This window comes from Nymphalis io, chromosome 8 (genome assembly GCF_905147045.1).
Source record: "Nymphalis io chromosome 8, ilAglIoxx1.1, whole genome shotgun sequence".
In the NCBI taxonomy this organism is placed as follows: domain Eukaryota; kingdom Metazoa; phylum Arthropoda; class Insecta; order Lepidoptera; family Nymphalidae; genus Nymphalis; species Nymphalis io.
Genome location: NC_065895.1, coordinates 7,236,412 through 7,254,958, shown reverse-complemented (window position 1 = coordinate 7,254,958; position 18,547 = coordinate 7,236,412). Strand labels below are relative to the sequence as shown.

At 30.0% G+C, this 18,547-nt stretch overlaps 2 protein-coding genes across 3 annotated transcripts in view; both read right to left on the bottom strand.

Annotated features, from left to right (window-relative positions):
* Positions 1-18,547, bottom strand: part of LOC126769926 (protein singles bar) — a 79,789-nt gene that overhangs the window by 14,454 nt on the left and 46,788 nt on the right. The window lies entirely within an intron of this gene.
* On the bottom strand, positions 509-16,584 carry LOC126769927 (uncharacterized). 2 transcript variants are annotated; one of them, XM_050488914.1, is made up of 4 exons: positions 16,220-16,584; positions 2,566-2,724; positions 2,194-2,295; positions 509-1,671 (listed from the first exon to the last, which is right to left on the bottom strand). In XM_050488914.1, the coding sequence occupies exons 1-4, from the start codon at positions 16,373-16,375 to the stop codon at positions 1,579-1,581; spliced, it is 510 nt and encodes a 169-aa protein (XP_050344871.1). In that variant the 5' UTR covers positions 16,376-16,584; the 3' UTR covers positions 509-1,578. The 2 variants fall into 2 exon arrangements, with proteins under 2 accessions (XP_050344871.1, XP_050344872.1); XM_050488915.1 differs by lacking the exon at positions 16,220-16,584 and adding an exon at positions 10,614-10,715.

Sequence of the window (18,547 nt, the reverse complement as noted above, 5' to 3'; positions counted from 1 at the left end):
AATTATGACAATAACGCTAGCAGCATTTTACCGTTCAATCGGTATTTTGTTTATCGCTACGAAAAATTACGAATCCTATTTTGAAGACAACGAGACAAGGATTCCCTGACAGACAGAGGATCCTTTACATTTTTTGCACTATTACACATTGTTTTAATTACTAACAGCACAAACAAAGATATAAATTTAAATTAGAGACGAATATTTTTTTTATGACGAATATTTCGTCTTTGCCTACGTTTAACCTTGTTTTTGTAATAAATACACATATATTATAATATTGAACTTGGCTCTTATTTCACATTTATGTTTTTGATGGGATTATATATAATACTGACTGAATCTTACACTTGCTGTCATTATTGATTTGACATTGGAGAGAAAGAGACATAACATTGTCTAACAAATCACTCGCTAATCAACGTTCGTTAGTAAGGCCGGTACCGTCTTATTATAAACCTTGTTGCGAATGAGTAATTATTATATACATAATAAATAAAACAAATAAAAATGTTAACACGTGTTTTATTAACTCATTACATATTAGTTAAATTAAGCTAGTGTGTAAATAATAACCCTCACATTCTAATATTAGGTACTTAGGTATGAAATCTTATATTTCATAACTTAACAACAGTTGACACATGTTTAATCAACATTATAGTACAGAATGTAAAAATAATATTAGGTATATATGTAATACTATGGTATATTCTAATTTGCACCGTAAACAGATCACTTATATAATCCTGTTCTATTGACTTGTAATTCGAATTTATATCGAGAATTTGAAGTTAATTATTTCACAACCGTCAATGTTACTTGTAAATAATTATGTTTTTATTTTCGTTGCTGACTGTAGTAATACGAATATAGGTACTGTTTACAGTATATATAATATGTAAAGTTAAGTAAATAAAATATTGATATAAATTTTCGACACCGACATATGTATGTATGAAAATTATATTGTAAACTATCCATTTCTAAATTCATTTTAAGTCACTCGATTTCATACTATAAATGCGACTAGTTGTAAAGGGAATCATGACAACCGTATTGAATAATAAAATGTGCTAAGTGCCCGTATATTGAAACGTCAGTGAACAATGAATATAATTACTAAGTATACCTAGAAGTGATATTTGAGAAACCTTAGCATATAATATATATAAAGAAATATTTAACCTCAAACATATCCCATTTAATACTATGAATCAAACCCCAGTCACGCTTTATCCTAATGGATATGGACATATTTAATTTCATAAAAAACATTCGATAAATCAATTCCAAATAAATATAATTTAGTATAGAAGTTTGTTCTCAAGTGGTATATGGCCTTTTGATTTCGTAATAATTTATATTATATAAAAGTAGCAAATTTTTTTTTTTTTTTTTCAATAATACGTAAATAATTTCATCAATAATTAATTAGATAAATCAATATATTTTCTTTTACCAAAAATCGTCAAATAATGTTTGTTAAACGACTGTACAATAGACTATAAAGATTTCTGTAAAATAAAATTAACAACAAGTATTGTTCTTCTGATGCACCGGCGCAGGAGTGACTTTTCACGCTGCAGCAGCTGTTGCACTGCTTCTGTGCTCCTGATACAAGTAGTACGAACTGGCACCATACGCCAGCGTGTTAAATATACCAAAAACCTGAAAGTGGCCATTTTCAACAATTAGTTTAGATTTTTTTTGTAAAATAAAAATCTTATACAAAATTTTTTATTAATTTAATATATGAATTGATTTAATTCTCATAAAACATTAGTAAAAATGGAAAGAAAACACAATACCTATACCTATACCTAATAAAAATTAATACCTTTTATAAGGTATTTTATTATAAAATATTTTCTACATAACATTAGGTTTATTTATAATAACGTTAATTTAAAAATAAATATGTAAGCTGAACACAACGTATTTTTAATAGTTTCTGATTTTAAGACAAAAGAATATTTTTGATAATAATCAGTGGATGTATTCGTTTCTTATTTTCATTTATTAAATAAAATCAGAAACCGACAGTTCTGCAATAAACGTGTTACAAATATATCAAGTCTTGATGTCTGTTATATCTGACATTCATCACTTCTATCACTTTCTCTATCTCTTTTTACCAATAAAAGATTCGATTTACTTTTCTTTTAAAAATTAATATATATTTTGACTTACAGCAGCAGCTACGTTGCGTCCATAGTTGCCGTAGACTGATGTGAACATTACTATGAAGGCTATGAGGTAGAATAACGTCTCCAGACTTGTGCTGATGAGTTCCTTGAAAATAAAATAGTTAAAGTTAACGAATATATTTATTATCTCTCATGTTTTATTAAATTATTAGTGAATTGAATTGAATTTCAATCTGTTCTAAAAATACAGAGAAGTATTTCTTCTAAAAAGAAATACTTCTGTGACGATTAATATCTCGCTGTATTTTTAGAAGAAATACTTCTCGTCACAGAAGTATTTCTGTGACGTTTAACCGAAAATCTTGCAAGATACTATTTTTTCATTTTTATCTGATCACTATTTTAAGACACTTACTGATAGTACCCAATTGATGGGTATCTTAAGAGCCTCTCGAATACTGAGCAGATAGACGAAGCTCCACATGAGAGTAGTGATGAAAGCGGTGACAGCCACGAAGACATACCACGCAGATGCCCATGGAGTGCCCAACGACATACACAAAATACCTAACACCTGAAACGAAAGAGAAATGAGGTATTTATTTCATCATGAATTTATACTGTAAGTTTCGTTGCAATTCACAATGTTAAATTCTATTTTTCAATTCAATTATTTTAATAACTACTTTGATAATTAGATAGTCATTATCTTAATTCCAAAGAGCGAGCTATCAAATAATTATAAAATACATTTGACTTTTTTATTAATAATTAAAGTGTTATTTGTTTATAGCTATCCGTTAGACTGATTAGCTATGAAACTATAGATATAAATTAAAAAAAAAAAAAAATGTGCGTCATGGCTGTCTCGACGCCAAGAGTCTAGACAAAGTTATTATTGATTATTATACCTTTCTACCTAAACAGACAATTTTTTATATTCTATTTTAATTACTCAAAATGACATAACTAAAATAATTTACGAGATAAGGGACTCGCTTAATTGCCCGCAGAGCATGTGTTACGAACTACGTTAATTTTAATTAAATATATTGCAATATATTCCATGAATTTTGTATTAATTACATTAATACTATACGAAAATATTTTGTATTAATAAGTGAGTTTATTATTGACTTTAAACCCAACTAGGAAGGAATTGGAAATGCTTGCTTCAACCATGTACATACACTACTCGGCATGTAGGTACCTACTACCTATTGTTGTTTACAAGAGTTGCAAACGAAGTACGCAAAATGTAACTACGTCTGTTGTCTAAGAATTAATTACTATTTACTGCTATTCTACTATTTGCTACTATATACTATTTGCTGCGATTCTTATAATTGTTTTTACATGATTAAAATTCTAGGTATCGAAACTACACTATCTTTTATAAAATATTACCCTCCTCGAATATTCAATAAGTAAATAATTATATTTAGTTTTAATAAAAATATAAGTCATAAATAATAAAGCTGATTTATTCACCTTATAAATATATTAATAAAATTAATAAGTTCTCGGTTAATATTTCTAATTAAAGTAAGAATAATTCCTTGAAAACATAACATGGTCTAGTTATTACAGTATATTTTCTATAATAGGCGTTTAACAGAAATAACTAGCGGTAATATGTTAGTACCACTAGGGCAACGGTGTCCGTTAAAGCCTCCTCCCGCCTCGCACATAAACCGGTTTCATACAAACCGCACCCGCGCCCGCTTCACCTCACCGACGGTACGATGTAGTTGTCGCAATACTCATAAACAGGTGTTGTTTGAAGAAATTCCTAGCAATCGATAATAAAATATCACCAAAATCAATCTAACTGTCGAAAATTATTTCATAAAATACACACCTGAAGATAACCATTCGCATAATATTTATCATTTAATAATAAATTATTAATCATTATAATTATGTTTCAACTCATAATTTTATAATGAAATCATATCCATGTCCTGGATTAAAAGGTCTTTTTAGATTAAATTACTTAAAATGCAATTTTACGACGTAGTTAGATATTATAAAACATATTAATGCCAAGCAAATCATCCATAGATCTATAACCGAAGTTAACACAAATACATCTTACCGCACGCCCTTCACCTCGTGTTCTTATGTGTTCTTTCAAACATATTTTAAAAGTTACGTAACTGTTTTAAATGGACATTATAATTAAGCTTCAACTAAGTAACTTTATTCAATCTATTTTATTTTAATTTAAGGTCTTTTTTTACAAAATGTATTTTTTAGTTGACATATATATTCGATTATCTTATCTTCTATATTCTCATACTTAGTTCTGCCAGCACTCGTCAGAAAGTGTAGGGCACGTTTGTGCATTTTCTCTTTGAATTTATTAACATAATGAGCTATATCTCAAAACAATATACAACATATAAACATATTACCCGTCCGCCCGTATGTCCGTTTTAGAGCTATAAGCTTTTGTGTGTGAACTACATGTTTTATGCACTTGTATGTGAAAGCTAGTCAAATTTTGTTTAAGTCGATAAAACCTATAGTTTAATTAGTGGCTATGATTTCGTATGATTAAAAATATGAATATGTATTATCTGTTTTAATTTTTTACTACTAAATTCTAAAAAAAAGTTTCTCATTTATAAAGTTTAACAGAATTGACTAGTTATATGGTAACACTTAATATAAAATTGTAAATATACGTGAGAGTTGAAACTTTCAATGATGCTAAAATTAAATGGGAACAAAAATCGATGTCACGTGTGACGTGCCGTCGGTTGGTGAAAGTGGCGTACCTACGCCGCCATGCATACGTATGGGGCACGACCGCCATTCGACTTCTATCAATGGGATCACTGAGCATCAACGCTTTTACACGACCAAGTTTCGCTCTAAATAACAAAACGTGTCCGGATTTCCGAATCCAGTACTTGTACTAAAAGAGATACTACGATACCTTACTCAAATATTTGCATTTATCACGTATTGACTGACCTGAACTAGTGTTCTGTTACCCTTTAAAAAAGGTAATGGCGTTTTCTAGTATTCTCTTTCAAACATAAGATTAAAATTTACGTAGGTCAAAAATCAAAGATCAAAGATTTTTTTAATATGCTCGTTATCTCTAATTACGTAATTTTACCATAACGTTAGATAAACGTAAATATATGTATATAATAACTAAAACTACCGTTAAGTATCTCACAGATTTATAACTAAGTTAGCTGTGACAACAAGACTCTTTTTGTTGAAACTTTCACGTGATGGACTTACGTCAATTAATTTTACAATATCTATTAAAGATAATATATAATAAGATAATATAGTCACACCGACTTATACCTAACCTAACCGACTTCGTAATAGTTTTTTTAATTTATTTTCGAATTATAATCAAAAATGGCTTAATATTCTTAAAAATATATAAATTATATATAAAAATAATTACCTATAATTAAATAAAATGTATGTACTCGTATACTTTTACAGGAAATATTTGTAACGAAAGACCAGATAGTAGGAATGTTTTAAAATAAAAAAATGACCCCGTTATAGATTTAGAAATGTGCCACCGATAGGTTGAACTAAATCGCCACCTATGATAATGGTTCTTACACATTAAAAATATAGTATAATAAAATATAAAAAAAGAATAATATAAAAATATAAACTTAACAAACATGCTTGTGGTGGAATAAGCTCCAAACCTTCTCCTCAAAAAAAAAGGGAGAGGAGGCCTTAGCCCAGCAGTGGGACATTTACAGGCTGTTACTGTAAACATGCTTACCTTACCTACCTCCTACCTACCTACCACGATAAGTGTGATTGTCAATGTGGCTAAGGAATCGTTTTAATATAATGCATCCGCTTTAATAAAACGCCTTTATTTAGGTTATTTTCCGCCCCAATGCTTGGAAACTGACAAAGTTTTTATAACTGCTTGCATTAATTTAGACTAAAATATTGTAAATGAGAATAATTATTTATGTTCAAGTTAGGATCTGAAATCTGGGTCTTTAATTTGAAAGTTTGTTAACAAGGCCAAATCGAATATAGATTTCTAACACATATCACTGATATTACTTTTATGTTTAAAAATAAGCATATTCAATTTCAATGAATCAATAGTCTCAATAATGTATGTTATAAATGATAATATATAAATAATTACCTAATATCCTATCAAATTCGTTATTCTGATTAAAGTTTCTAGGCTATTTTATCCTTTTGCTATTTATTTCTTTAATATTTTGATTTTCAAAGCATGCAAATTCAAATACTGAAAGGTGTCTTTGATTACCTAAACAGTATACAATACAAAGTTATCGCTAAACGACGCAACCTTCAGACAAACTACTTATGCATACATTGGAACGCTTAACAATACACCAGTTATCTGCTTGAAACATAAATACTTGTTCTATCTATCACTATCGTAATTCGTATGTTTAATCAGCTAAAATTATGAAAAAGACTATTGATAAATATCTTTACTTGCATTTAAAGCTTAATAAGTATCGAAATTTCTAAAAATCGACAATGTTTTGATAAAACACATACCGACTAAAAATCCAGTTATAAATTTTTAAAAATCAATCTTTGAACGTTTCTGTGTTATAATAATATTAAAGACCGAGAAGACTTTAAAGACCGACTTTAAATAAACAGGATATCCTGTTATTATGGATAGAAGTGTACTTAAAATATATCTATATTATGTATATATAAAATCTAAGATACAAGATAAAAAAAACTACAAAATGGCCAGTGACACCCAGTGAATGAAATATAAATCACACATTTCCTTGTCACATTTAAATAAGTCATTGCACTAACTAACATCGCTGTAAATGTCACTATCACAGTAATGATCTATTTAAAAACTGTGCTCCAGACCGATTTCGGCCACGACAGCCAACTGCACAGGACATATTATAGTGCACAATTGTGTGCTGCAAACACAGGTGCACTCTTTATTCCGATCTCATAATCCGATGGGACGGCAATCCGACACGATCGGAAAGAGTTTAGGTGCTTTTCGAGGCACGGGAATCTACGCATTTCCAACTTCCAGACTCCAGGCTGCTACTGAGAATTTTCTGACAGAAAAACCCAATAACTTTTTTATTGGCCCGACCTGGAAATTGAACCCAGGACCTCTGGGTCTGCGGTCTTACATGTAGCCACAAGACCAACGAGTCTAATTTATCTTTTTTTTTACAAATAGATAATCTTAAAAAATGTCTACTTTAGTTGATATCTGTTTGTCTCTATTTATATATATTTATATAAAGATAATAAGGATTTTAAAATATTAAAGAAAACATATTCTAAGAGGGATCCACATAATGAATGAATATAGCCAGTGTCACTCGAAATGATAATTCGAAAGCGATAAATAAAAAACTCGAAAGCGATAAATTCACCCAAATCTGTTAATGCCTTAACAGATTTGGTCGAATTTATCTTTAGAAAAATATATTTTGGTGGATTAAAGAAATTCACATACAAACATTTGTACATAAATAGATGAACCCTAAAAACATTACACAAATTATTTGGGCCTTACACGACGCGTGCAACAAGCTCGTTAAGACGATGTGTTTTAAACATTTGTGTATAAGTTATAATGTCATGTTCGTTTAAATAATCCCTTATCATTAATACACACTTGGTTTTTACTAAATAATTAAGTTAAGTTCTACTATAAGATACTTAATGTAGACCTTAATGTAAGAAAGTAAAATTTTAAGCTAACATAAAACTTCAATATAACCGATACTGGTACTGCTTACAGTATTTTAAAGAACCTCTTTAGATTCGAAACTATAATGGGATCCTCATTTATCGTCCCAAGCAGAAATACTCAGCTCAACAGCATACGCTATTAGAAAATTAGACGCCATATTAGTTTAAGGTAAAGTTTTAGATATAAAATCTATTTTGTTATTCAAAAAAGAGCTGTCTGGTCTATTTATAATTTAGGAGCTCGGACTCCCTTGGAGATTTCTTAACAAAGTAGGAATACTTTCAGTTATGTCCCAATATGTTTACAACAAGTTTATGTAAATTCATAATAATGTATACATTTTCAATAGAATATATATAATATAACACCAAGTTTTCGAATGCACAGAGTCCTTCAAATACATCCTTTCTTGGGCAAGATGTTCCTTTCTAAAATAAAATTCCGCAAATATTTAAACCTGTGCCTTTATAAAAAAATATTAGATAAGGCTCGTTACATAATACAAGATTATACAGATAATACAAAAGTGTGAAGTTAGTATTTAATTCGTTGATTTCCATATGGGACTTATTAACTTTGTCCATCTGCCTACCTTTTTAATTTAAAACAAAGTCAGCGTGTTTAAACATACTTTAGCTTTATAGTTTTAATATTATTATAGATCAATATAAACATTCTTTCAACAAACAACTCAACTTTATTACTTTGCAATTATTAGAAACGACGCGGACGTTACAAACGCGTAAAGTGAAAATATGTGAGGTAACATTGGGGTCAGTGGGTACGTTTACCGACGCACCCGAAAAAAACGTCGATTGTTCAACAACCATAATTCCGTCCGTAGCTTGTCTGATAAAAAAGATAACTATGTGTCGGTGAACTATAGCTTACTAGATTGATGATTGAAATATTAATAAACATATTTATTAAGAAGACGTTGAACAAAGTTAAAATTGCCTAAAAGTTTATTTTTAATGTATTAATTAATTATATTCAATGTATTGTACTTATAGTACCTATTACTTATCAATCAAAAGATAAAAATTTCAAGATAAAGATATATTTATATATTGTACATAAATATTTTGAAAAAATAAAATAGCAATGTATACGTAGATTATAGATTTTCAGACAATTCCGAAGCATAAATTTAGTAGGTAATAGATACAGAAACTGTTACTGCGTTGCGTTGGTAAATAGGGATTTCATGTCAACGACCGCAACGCGCCATCACTATGCACTTCCCGTTACCACACACCTTACTTCTTCCGCACTAGCTCCCCATTCAGTATGCACCAACTCTAGGAAAGTAGAACTAGTTACCTCAAACGCTGTCTGAATTGGCGTGAAGAAATAACCGAATCATTATATCCATATATATAACCGAGAATTGGAGTTAAACTGGCAATTTATGAGTGTTTGTGGCGCACGCATGCGGGAATGACGCAATACAGTCTCGAAACTGCATTATTTAATGTGAACACCATTCTTGTTATGTTAGACCAAAAACGATCACTTCTCTGCCTACTGCGCATACGTTTCCCGCCTACATTCTGCTTACTTTCTTTCTAGTCGTTTGTTTTTAATTATAAGTAATTTTGTAAAAGATAGCTTCGTCGCGATAACTTTACGTCGCTTGCGTTATCGTCACAAAAGATAAAAATAAAAACTTATATGTCTTATGTGTCACTATATTACCCTCTATTTCTTAACAATCGCTTTAACTATCATAATTTGTTGTAGAAAATGAGTTACACTAGCTACTTTTAGCTTTACAGTCTGAGTAATCAAGTATTTACGAGAGTTACGCCATGACATTCAATAATATTTCGTCGTATACGACTACAAAATACAAATTAAAGTTATCCTTTTATAAATTTTCTTTAAGAATACCTTCTTATTAAATTATTATTAATGATTTTTGGTCTATATACAAAAATATCTATTTAAAAGTACAGGGTGTGTAATGTTATCGTTTGTAGCGTAAATGTTGACTAACTCGCTCTAGATTGTACCAAAGTATCGCGTGAGTTTAACACATTGTTATAAAAAATATTTATAGTTTCTTTACGTTATTGAAATGAAATATAGCTAAATCATAAATATAAAGGTTATTTAGAAAACGGTTGAATGTTAAATGATGTTATTCATACTGCTAACAAAGGAATGCTTGCTGTTTTATAGATTAGGTTACTACTCATCACTTATGTTTAAACATTAGGTGATATGGCAGGTGTCAAGAAATCCTTTAATCATTTTTATCGTCCATTCCTACTACAAGTACAGAAAAATAATATTTATCAATCATTTCGATCGGATAACACAGTTAAGAACTGTCTTAATATGAAAATGATTCACATAAAGTCTATTTATATGACTAACGCAATATCGAGACGGTTTAAATTTTTTGACTTAATGGTTCTATAGATATATTGGGTCAACCTTTTCATACAGAACCCATAGTGTACTAACAGAATTCTTTGCCTTATTAAATTGGATAAGTGCTCTAATAAAGCGAATGATGTTGAATTAAGAGGGCAAAGGTGACTAGTCGCTGCGACAGTTTCTCTAGCTGATTCTTTTAATTACAATTATTACGACACGAATATAAGACTGTTTTGTTTTAGAATAAATATAACCGCAAAACTTTTTAAAGATTATCAAAATAAAATGTAAAAAATAATAATAAGCTATTAAAAACAATTTTCAAATTGATAAATACGTACACTTTTGCGTTGTCGATTCCCATGACCCGTTTTCTTATACAACGTGTCTAACAAGTGAACAAGAAGTGCGTCCACCAAAAATAACATACTGTTACTGTAGCAGCGAATAAATATACGCGGTAGTAAAAGCTAATAAAAAGGCGTGACATAATGTTGGCATATATACCGATGATTCTTGTCCACAGACCATTGTTATTTTTGTTTGAGAATCTGGGATCTGTTTAGTTTCATTGGTAGCTTTTTGCGTATTCGCACTACATTTATCCTCGACCAACAAGCATGACCCGTCGCGGCATTGCCTTAGAATATAAAAAAATAGTATGTTTCAATGCAACACTTTGATTTATTCTCAAAAATTTATATGATTATATTTGTTTAAATTTAGGAGATAAAAAGAACTGCACTTGAACGGTTCGAAGATTCAGAAGGCACAGATCACAAAGCCCACATTAAAATCAAAATTTCGCAAAATCCTTTTACACTTCTTTTACGCTGTAAGTTTGTCAGTCGGGTCATTGCCCCTTATTTAGATGTCGAAGCTAGATTACATTAATAAGTGATAATACATATTACACTCGCCAATAAATGTTAATATCCTTTTTTCATTAGTAGTAATCATGTTTATACAATGTTGACTTTTTTCGTCTGAATAAGAAAAAAATGACACAAATCTTAGGCTTAGTCATATAAATTATAAGCAAAATTATAATATATATAAATAAATAGATTAAAATAAATAGACTCAAGTACCTACAAAATTAGTTTGATTACAACAAGTAATGACACTTATATACTGAGAAACTATAATTACCGATATCGATTGTTAGATATTCGATCGCGTTGCAAACCGCAATGGAATCAAGTATATTAAGGTCACTAGGTAGGTAAATATTAAAACAACATACAAATAAAATAATTGGTGCAACTATAAAATAGTATTCTATGTTTTAAACATTGTAAATAACACCATTTTTGTATGTATCAAGAACGTAGAACTCAAGGGTCACAGAAGGTTCACATAAATGTTTAGTTAAAATTTCACCTTTAGTTAAAACTTCAAATAATATGTCCTCTTTGTTTAATCGTTACGTATATTCTCGTCTCTTTAACTCTTTCGCAAATACGCAACACAATAGGTGTACATACTGCGGTTTCTTGAGTTACAACACAGTTAAGTTTTGTAATTTTGTAAAACAATACTATCTCATATCCAACTTCATTCTGGATAAATTCACCTCATAACGAAATACTTTTTTGGACTCACTGATTAGACTAGATTTAACATAGTAATTTTAGATCTACTTACTACTTTTTACTTACCTTTCAATACGGTGTTAATTTGTAAACTTGATTATGTACATTTATGTATAGTATAGAGTGAAATGATGAGAAAACAACAGGTTGTCACAACTCACTCCGGCTACGCCGCAGACATGGACGAGGCAACACCGGCTGTCGACGGACCTATGTGTAAACGCCAGAACTACTTTCATTTCGACATCAGCTTTCACCCAATGCCGCTCTCATATAAAAGCTACAACTGCAAAATTTCAATTCTACGATAACCAATTAGAATTTTAACAACTAATAACCATAATGCAAAAAAAGAAACTTAAATAAATACATTTATTGAGACCGATTCGAGAAATATACAATTAAAACTTGTATTCAACGTTTTTACCTAAAGTGCCTCGTATGTAAAGATTTTATCAAAATATTCGTTATGCTTCAACTCACACAATCGTAGCCATTGCAAGGCATGAGAACATTTGAATTTAACCGCAAAAAAATAAGTTTTAATTTCAAGTTAAGGTAAAATACAAATATTATTATCAACAGTGCACCTCTATAAATAAATTACTGGTTATGTTGTAAATATACACAAAACTTTAGAGCCAGATGATGTATACATATCGATAAGAATTTATATTGTTGGTAGATAGCTTAATACTATAAAAATAAATCATTTAAATAGGCTTAAAATTTTCATTAGAAATAATGATAAAGAATATTTCTTATTTATATATTTTGATATTCAATTAAAGGGAGTTGACTTAAATACTTAGCAACAATTCATCTATGAACCACTAAAAATGAATAAATAAAATGAACCATTATAGTGGTGTGATTGTCAGAATTCTATGAGTTTTTTTAGTTTAATTTCACATTTTACCTCTACTTACACTTCAGTTCTTCAGAAAGAGTAATCAATAATAAGCATATATCTAATCAAAAATGTATTAACGTTCTTTTAACAAGGTCATTTTATTTTACTTATTCAGTTCTATCCTTGAACATTTCTGTTAAGTTCTCGCGTTGGAATAATGGCGTCATAGTCGTTGCATTTATTTGATTCTCTATTTCATACTAATTATTTTATTATAATCATATTAATTAATAACTATCATTTAATTTTTTCGAAAACCCACTACAACAAAGTCTCATATGAAATAGTGTATTTTTTTGTAGTAAGTAGTAAGGCCTTTTTCGCTGTCAAAGAGAGGTTTATGCCATCACACTGCGAACCTCTCGCGACACTTGCAGGTTGCATCGTTTTTATAGCCGTTCAGAAAAGAAAAAAGAATAATGATAAACACGGTATTCATTTTCTCGCTACGATTCTGCCCGATAAAGCATCGCCTTACTATTATAAGTACTACTAAATTATTATTTTTATTGCCATTTTAATTTAATTTTTTTAATTTATATATTTTGTCGTACCTAACGTAATTAGTAATTTAATTATTATCAATTTTACCATCACCAAAGTAGTACCTACTATTACTGAATTTCTAGAATTTTCAAAAGCGTGTAATAAATATATCATACCTATCGCAACAACACTCCTTTAGGGCAATGTTCGCCTTCACTACCATCGACCGATAATATTTGACTCGACGTACATGCGACAGCTCAAGGACTTCGCTTTTATAGTACCGATGTAATCAGAATCCTTGAACCCCAATGTTAGTCACCATTGTATGGTGCCCTTTTTTGTATCTATGTTATTTTACGTCACACGAATTTGATTAAGTTAAGCAAATTTATTAACTTTGATAAAAAATATTTCAAATTTTTTTTGAAATTCATGTGCTTGGCATTGCATAGATAATAATATTATTTTAACTAATTATTAACTCATTGTGAAATTTCGTTTAAAAATCAAACCAAATAACTAATATTTTTAATATTAAAATATATTGAGAACCATGAAGTTGTCTTATTTATCAAACTGCAGGTCCTATGTGGGCGAGCATACGAGTATGTGAATAAGGTCATGTCAGGTCAATGATTTCCGACAATTACGATGACATAAGGCTAATTGTCTAGCCCTGTTAATTTAAGTGTAAGTTAATTACTACCATAGGTCATTAAATAACATTACCAACCACATTTACGAGAAACGCTACCCAGAATACTAGTACTTTATTTTAAATCTTATAAGATACCACCTGTAATACCGTACTTGGTATATTCTGTTACAAATTATATTCTAAGCTGAACATTAAAACTCAAGCGGCCACGCAATTGTATTTCAATACTTATAAAAAAAATAGTATGTTATACGTTTTTCTTACATATAATAAAGGGAGACCGTGCTGTGATAGTTCATAAGTAAATTAATATCGGTAAATTTATTTAATTACTTATGTAATGGAATGTTTGATATGACGTAAGAAAGACCATTACCGTTAATAGATCTACTTAATTTTTGTGCCCACATAATGCCGTAAGTGAAATAATCATTTCGGTGATTAACCCAAATACTAATGTATTAGATAAATTCCTGTTATTTGTTAACTGTAAAATATGTTATGAACCTTCTGTTATATATCTCTAATACACCAAAAACATCCGAATTTATAACTTTCATAACTTTCTCTTATCGCTTTTTTGCTAACTTATCCAATATATTATAAAAAATACGAAATCAAAATTTTAAATTAATTAATAATTAATTAAAATATTTTTACAATAATTACAAAATTTATTTTAGATTAATAACAAAATTTAATGAATTTATTTTTCCTCTACATCTTTAGCTGTTGTTGGACAAGAAGGCATACATGAAAATTGCAATAAAATATTATTAAAAATTCAGGTTGTTTACAAATACCATAATCTTACAATTATTATCTTTAATAAATCCATTCAAGGTCAACTGGATTTTTATCATTTATGATTCAAAAGTTGACGTGACGCCTTGTATGTTAAAACTAAATGTAGTGATGATTCAATATATAGGATACGTAGAATGATCAGAGGTGCCTACGTAATAATTGCAAGGATACAGTAGAGTCACCGAATGATATCAGCATTCAGCATGGATTTTGTTGCGTAGGCGACTGTCGTTCCTAATTCGATATAAGAAAATACAAGTTATCTTTTTTTTTCATTGCTATAAAATATTCCTTAAAAATTTAACTTGAATACGTTAATTATATGTATTGACAATATCACGAGACGATGAATCTCTGTAGGTGAATATGTATGTGTTGTGTAATATTGTTTTGCTGTACGTTTCAAGCTGACAAGTAAATTACTGAGATACGTGACATGTCTGACAACAAAGTGATGAGCGGTAGAGTTTTAATACATTTACTGAGCGTTAAGAACCTTTCATGTACCTTTTTATTGCATTCATATTTTATACGTCTTGAAATTCTCTACTTGTTGGTATTCTTTGCAACGCTAAAATAAATAATTAGAACGCAAGTCTTAACAAAACAACCTTATATTTATTAAACTTATTACTTATGTAAATTAGCAATAATTGATTTTTTCGCAGGTTATGATACAATCGATTTAAAGGCAAAATAAGGTTTATAACTTTCAGCTTATCTCAAAAGCATTGGATAAGTTACAATGTATACAAGTAGAGACAAAAATGAAATTTAGGATAGATATTTTTTTTTATCTTTAAAATTTGAAGTCTCGAATTTTCAATACTTATCTAAAATTCTATTCAATTTTCCATCTTTTACTGAGTTTTCATATTTAATAGGTCACAGGTTCAAATTCTGATCATGAATAAATCCTTACAAGTGTGATAAACGTGAAAGTGTATCAATTCATTTATTTTAGTGATTATATTATTCAGTTCCCTTGATATATCTAAACACTGACGGTAATATACCCACGCTAGCATAAAACAAAATAACAATGATGTCGCCATCGTTAACATAAAGATTACCCTATAAGGTGTGTTGTGCGTAGTATCAATGATGGAGTGGTTCATTCTAGCATCTCCGCAATTATCTCATTAATCTGTGAAATTTTGTACTGTTTTCTATAACTTTCATCGCTATAATGTAGATATAGCTACCTAAGCAAAAACACAGTGACCTTAATAAATAACCAGAGGAACCAATCACTCTATTAAATAGAGTTGGTTACGTTTCGTCGTCTCAGTTTAAAAACTTTCAGTATACATATTCTGATTACTATCATAGAAAAATAGCAAAGTTCATAATTAAAATATTCATGACCAAGGTTTTTGCAAGGAGATGATATGATCACCCATTTGCCTACTCGATAATTCAACTTAATTAGTTGTCGCGAGTGTATAATTAAAGTTAGCGGTTGATATCTCTTGAAATACATACCAATTGAATAATTTTCAATATACCGGGTGGCGTTTTGAAGTAATTAACATTTATTTTAATCCAGTCAAGCGCACCGCCTTGCTGCTGTTGCGGTGGCGCCTGCTGCTGTGTAGGTTTAATGTTATCAACAGTCACCACTGACTCGGGAGCCATCATCCTCTAAGTAAATTCTTGTAGATCGAATGAAAATTTAAGATTTGAAATCACTAGCACTGACACTTGAAACCTTAGCACACTAATATGTGTAATTCATTTTTGTCCGGCAATAGCGAGCGTAGTACAGATCGTGCGGTGCGCAACTGAAGAATGACGGGGAACGAGAATGGGTGGCGACCGTCCTCGAGTCGCTCGTCGCGCTACAATGTGCGGCGTCGCGCGTCGTCAGCAGCTGCTGCCCGGTACCATTCGCCCGGTAACGGAATGTTATATACAAACATCGGCTATTTGTACATATGTAGGCCAAATTATACGGAAAATATACACTTATATGCAATAATAATTTGATCTAATGTAAAACATGGTATGAGTATATAAGTAATAATAAAATAAGCTATTTACAATTAAGACAATGTTATTATTATAAGCTATTCAAGCTAAACGCCGCACTCCAAGGAACGCGAAGAAAATTGTATTTTATCTCGGTACCAAGGCCGAGGTGTGCCCTATGTTACTTGCCTTCAGGTAGGTATTCAATTGTGCAATAAATTATCCGAATAGCAATTTAATTTGCATTGCATGTACTAATTACATGAAATAATTCAACAAAATTTGTTGAATTTTATCGAATGTTTTAAAAATATATATTTTAATTAGTTATAATTAAACAGTAATTTAAATATTAAATAATAATAGTTTATAAAAGAATTTCATAGTTCTCGTTTTGGTTTTCCTTCGGCAGAATATACTTTAAAAGTTAAGATATTAATAAGTTTAAATTTTTAATTGTACTTAGCTGTCAGTTATTTATTCGTTAAGACCTGAAATAAAGTAACATTAAAACATAAAAACCGCCTGATCAAATCTTAATGGCAATGTAACAGTTGGTGTGATGTTAACAATCTGCTGTTAAATTACAATAAAATTAAACGAGTTTTTAAGAAAATTAAATTAGAATACAATTAGAATAGTCTATGTCAGTATTAAATAATATTGAATCAAGAACTATAATTTAAATTACATGGACAATTTAATACTGATACATTTCTTATTCTTATTCATTTTAATTTGTAACTTTGTGAGTTGTGAAACAACAAAACAATATACTAGTTAATTTCAGTGTAGTTAACTTCTATCTGTGAAAAGCCTCAATATTCATCGAGTCTTATTTCAGTTTATTGATAAAAATCAAATTTGACATTAGTTGCTCACTATTTAATAACACTATAAAATTGAATATCAGACACATCTAGCCTGTCTCAATTGAATGAAATTCTCTCCTCAAAAAGAGAGGAAGCTCGAGGAAGTCGCCCACAACTGGGCTAACCCAGGGCTGTTACTTTACTTTTTGTTTGGTACTTTTTATAAATAACCTTATTATAAACGTAAACTATTTTTTGCCCTTTAGATATTGTACAGTCTCAATTAATATTACCTAATATTCTTATGTAATTTATATATCATAAAAACATGAGATCTGTACAAATATTTGGCATATTTAAATTGCATGGGAGAAATCACAGTATACTATTGATATATTCTTTGATGTATCAAAAACATTCGATTTTGTGTTATACGAAACGCTGTTAATTGAAACTTGTGCTTCGTTGGTCTAGTCTAGTGGCTAGATTATAAGGTCGCAGACCCGTAGGTTCAAATCCCAGGACGGGCCAATAAAAACTGTATCGAGTTTCTGTCGAAAACTCAATAGCAGCCCGGAGTCTGGATGTTGGAAGTATGAACAGTCCAGAGTCTCGGAAAGCACGTAAAGCCGTTGCGCCTGTACCTGAACTCTTTCCGGTCGTGTCTGATTGCCGTCCCATCCGATTATGAGAGGTAGGGAATAGAGAGTGCATCTGTGAATGCGTACACATTTATGCACTATAATATGTCCTGCGCAGTTGTCTAATCTCTCTTGAGATTGGCGGTCTCTTCTCTCTCTTATCTGAATCTGAATAACTTGATATTATTTTATACTAAGTAATTTGTAAAATGTTTTTACAAAATACGAATCATACTGGTTTATGCCGAAAAAAAGCATTCCACAGAGATCATTTTTGGGTCCTATGTAAATCCTATCTCAATATTATAATCAAATCTCACAAGTATTGTTTGCCAATGACACATCATTACTTTTCAAAGTTGACAAGAAACAAATATTCACTTTTATTC

Bases quoted from the DNA above. Each gene is read 5' to 3' on its own strand.
- LOC126769927 (XM_050488914.1), bottom strand. From the start codon at position 16,375: ATGATGGCTCCCGAGTCAGTGGTGACTGTTGATAACATTAAACCTACA. The intron at 2,725-16,219 runs GTATGTATTTCA...CTTTCGTTTCAG, and splicing joins TATTGAAAATTATTCAATTG to GTGTTAGGTATTTTGTGTAT. The intron at 1,672-2,193 runs GTAAGTCAAAAT...GGCCACTTTCAG, and splicing joins GACGCAACGTAGCTGCTGCT to GTTTTTGGTATATTTAACAC.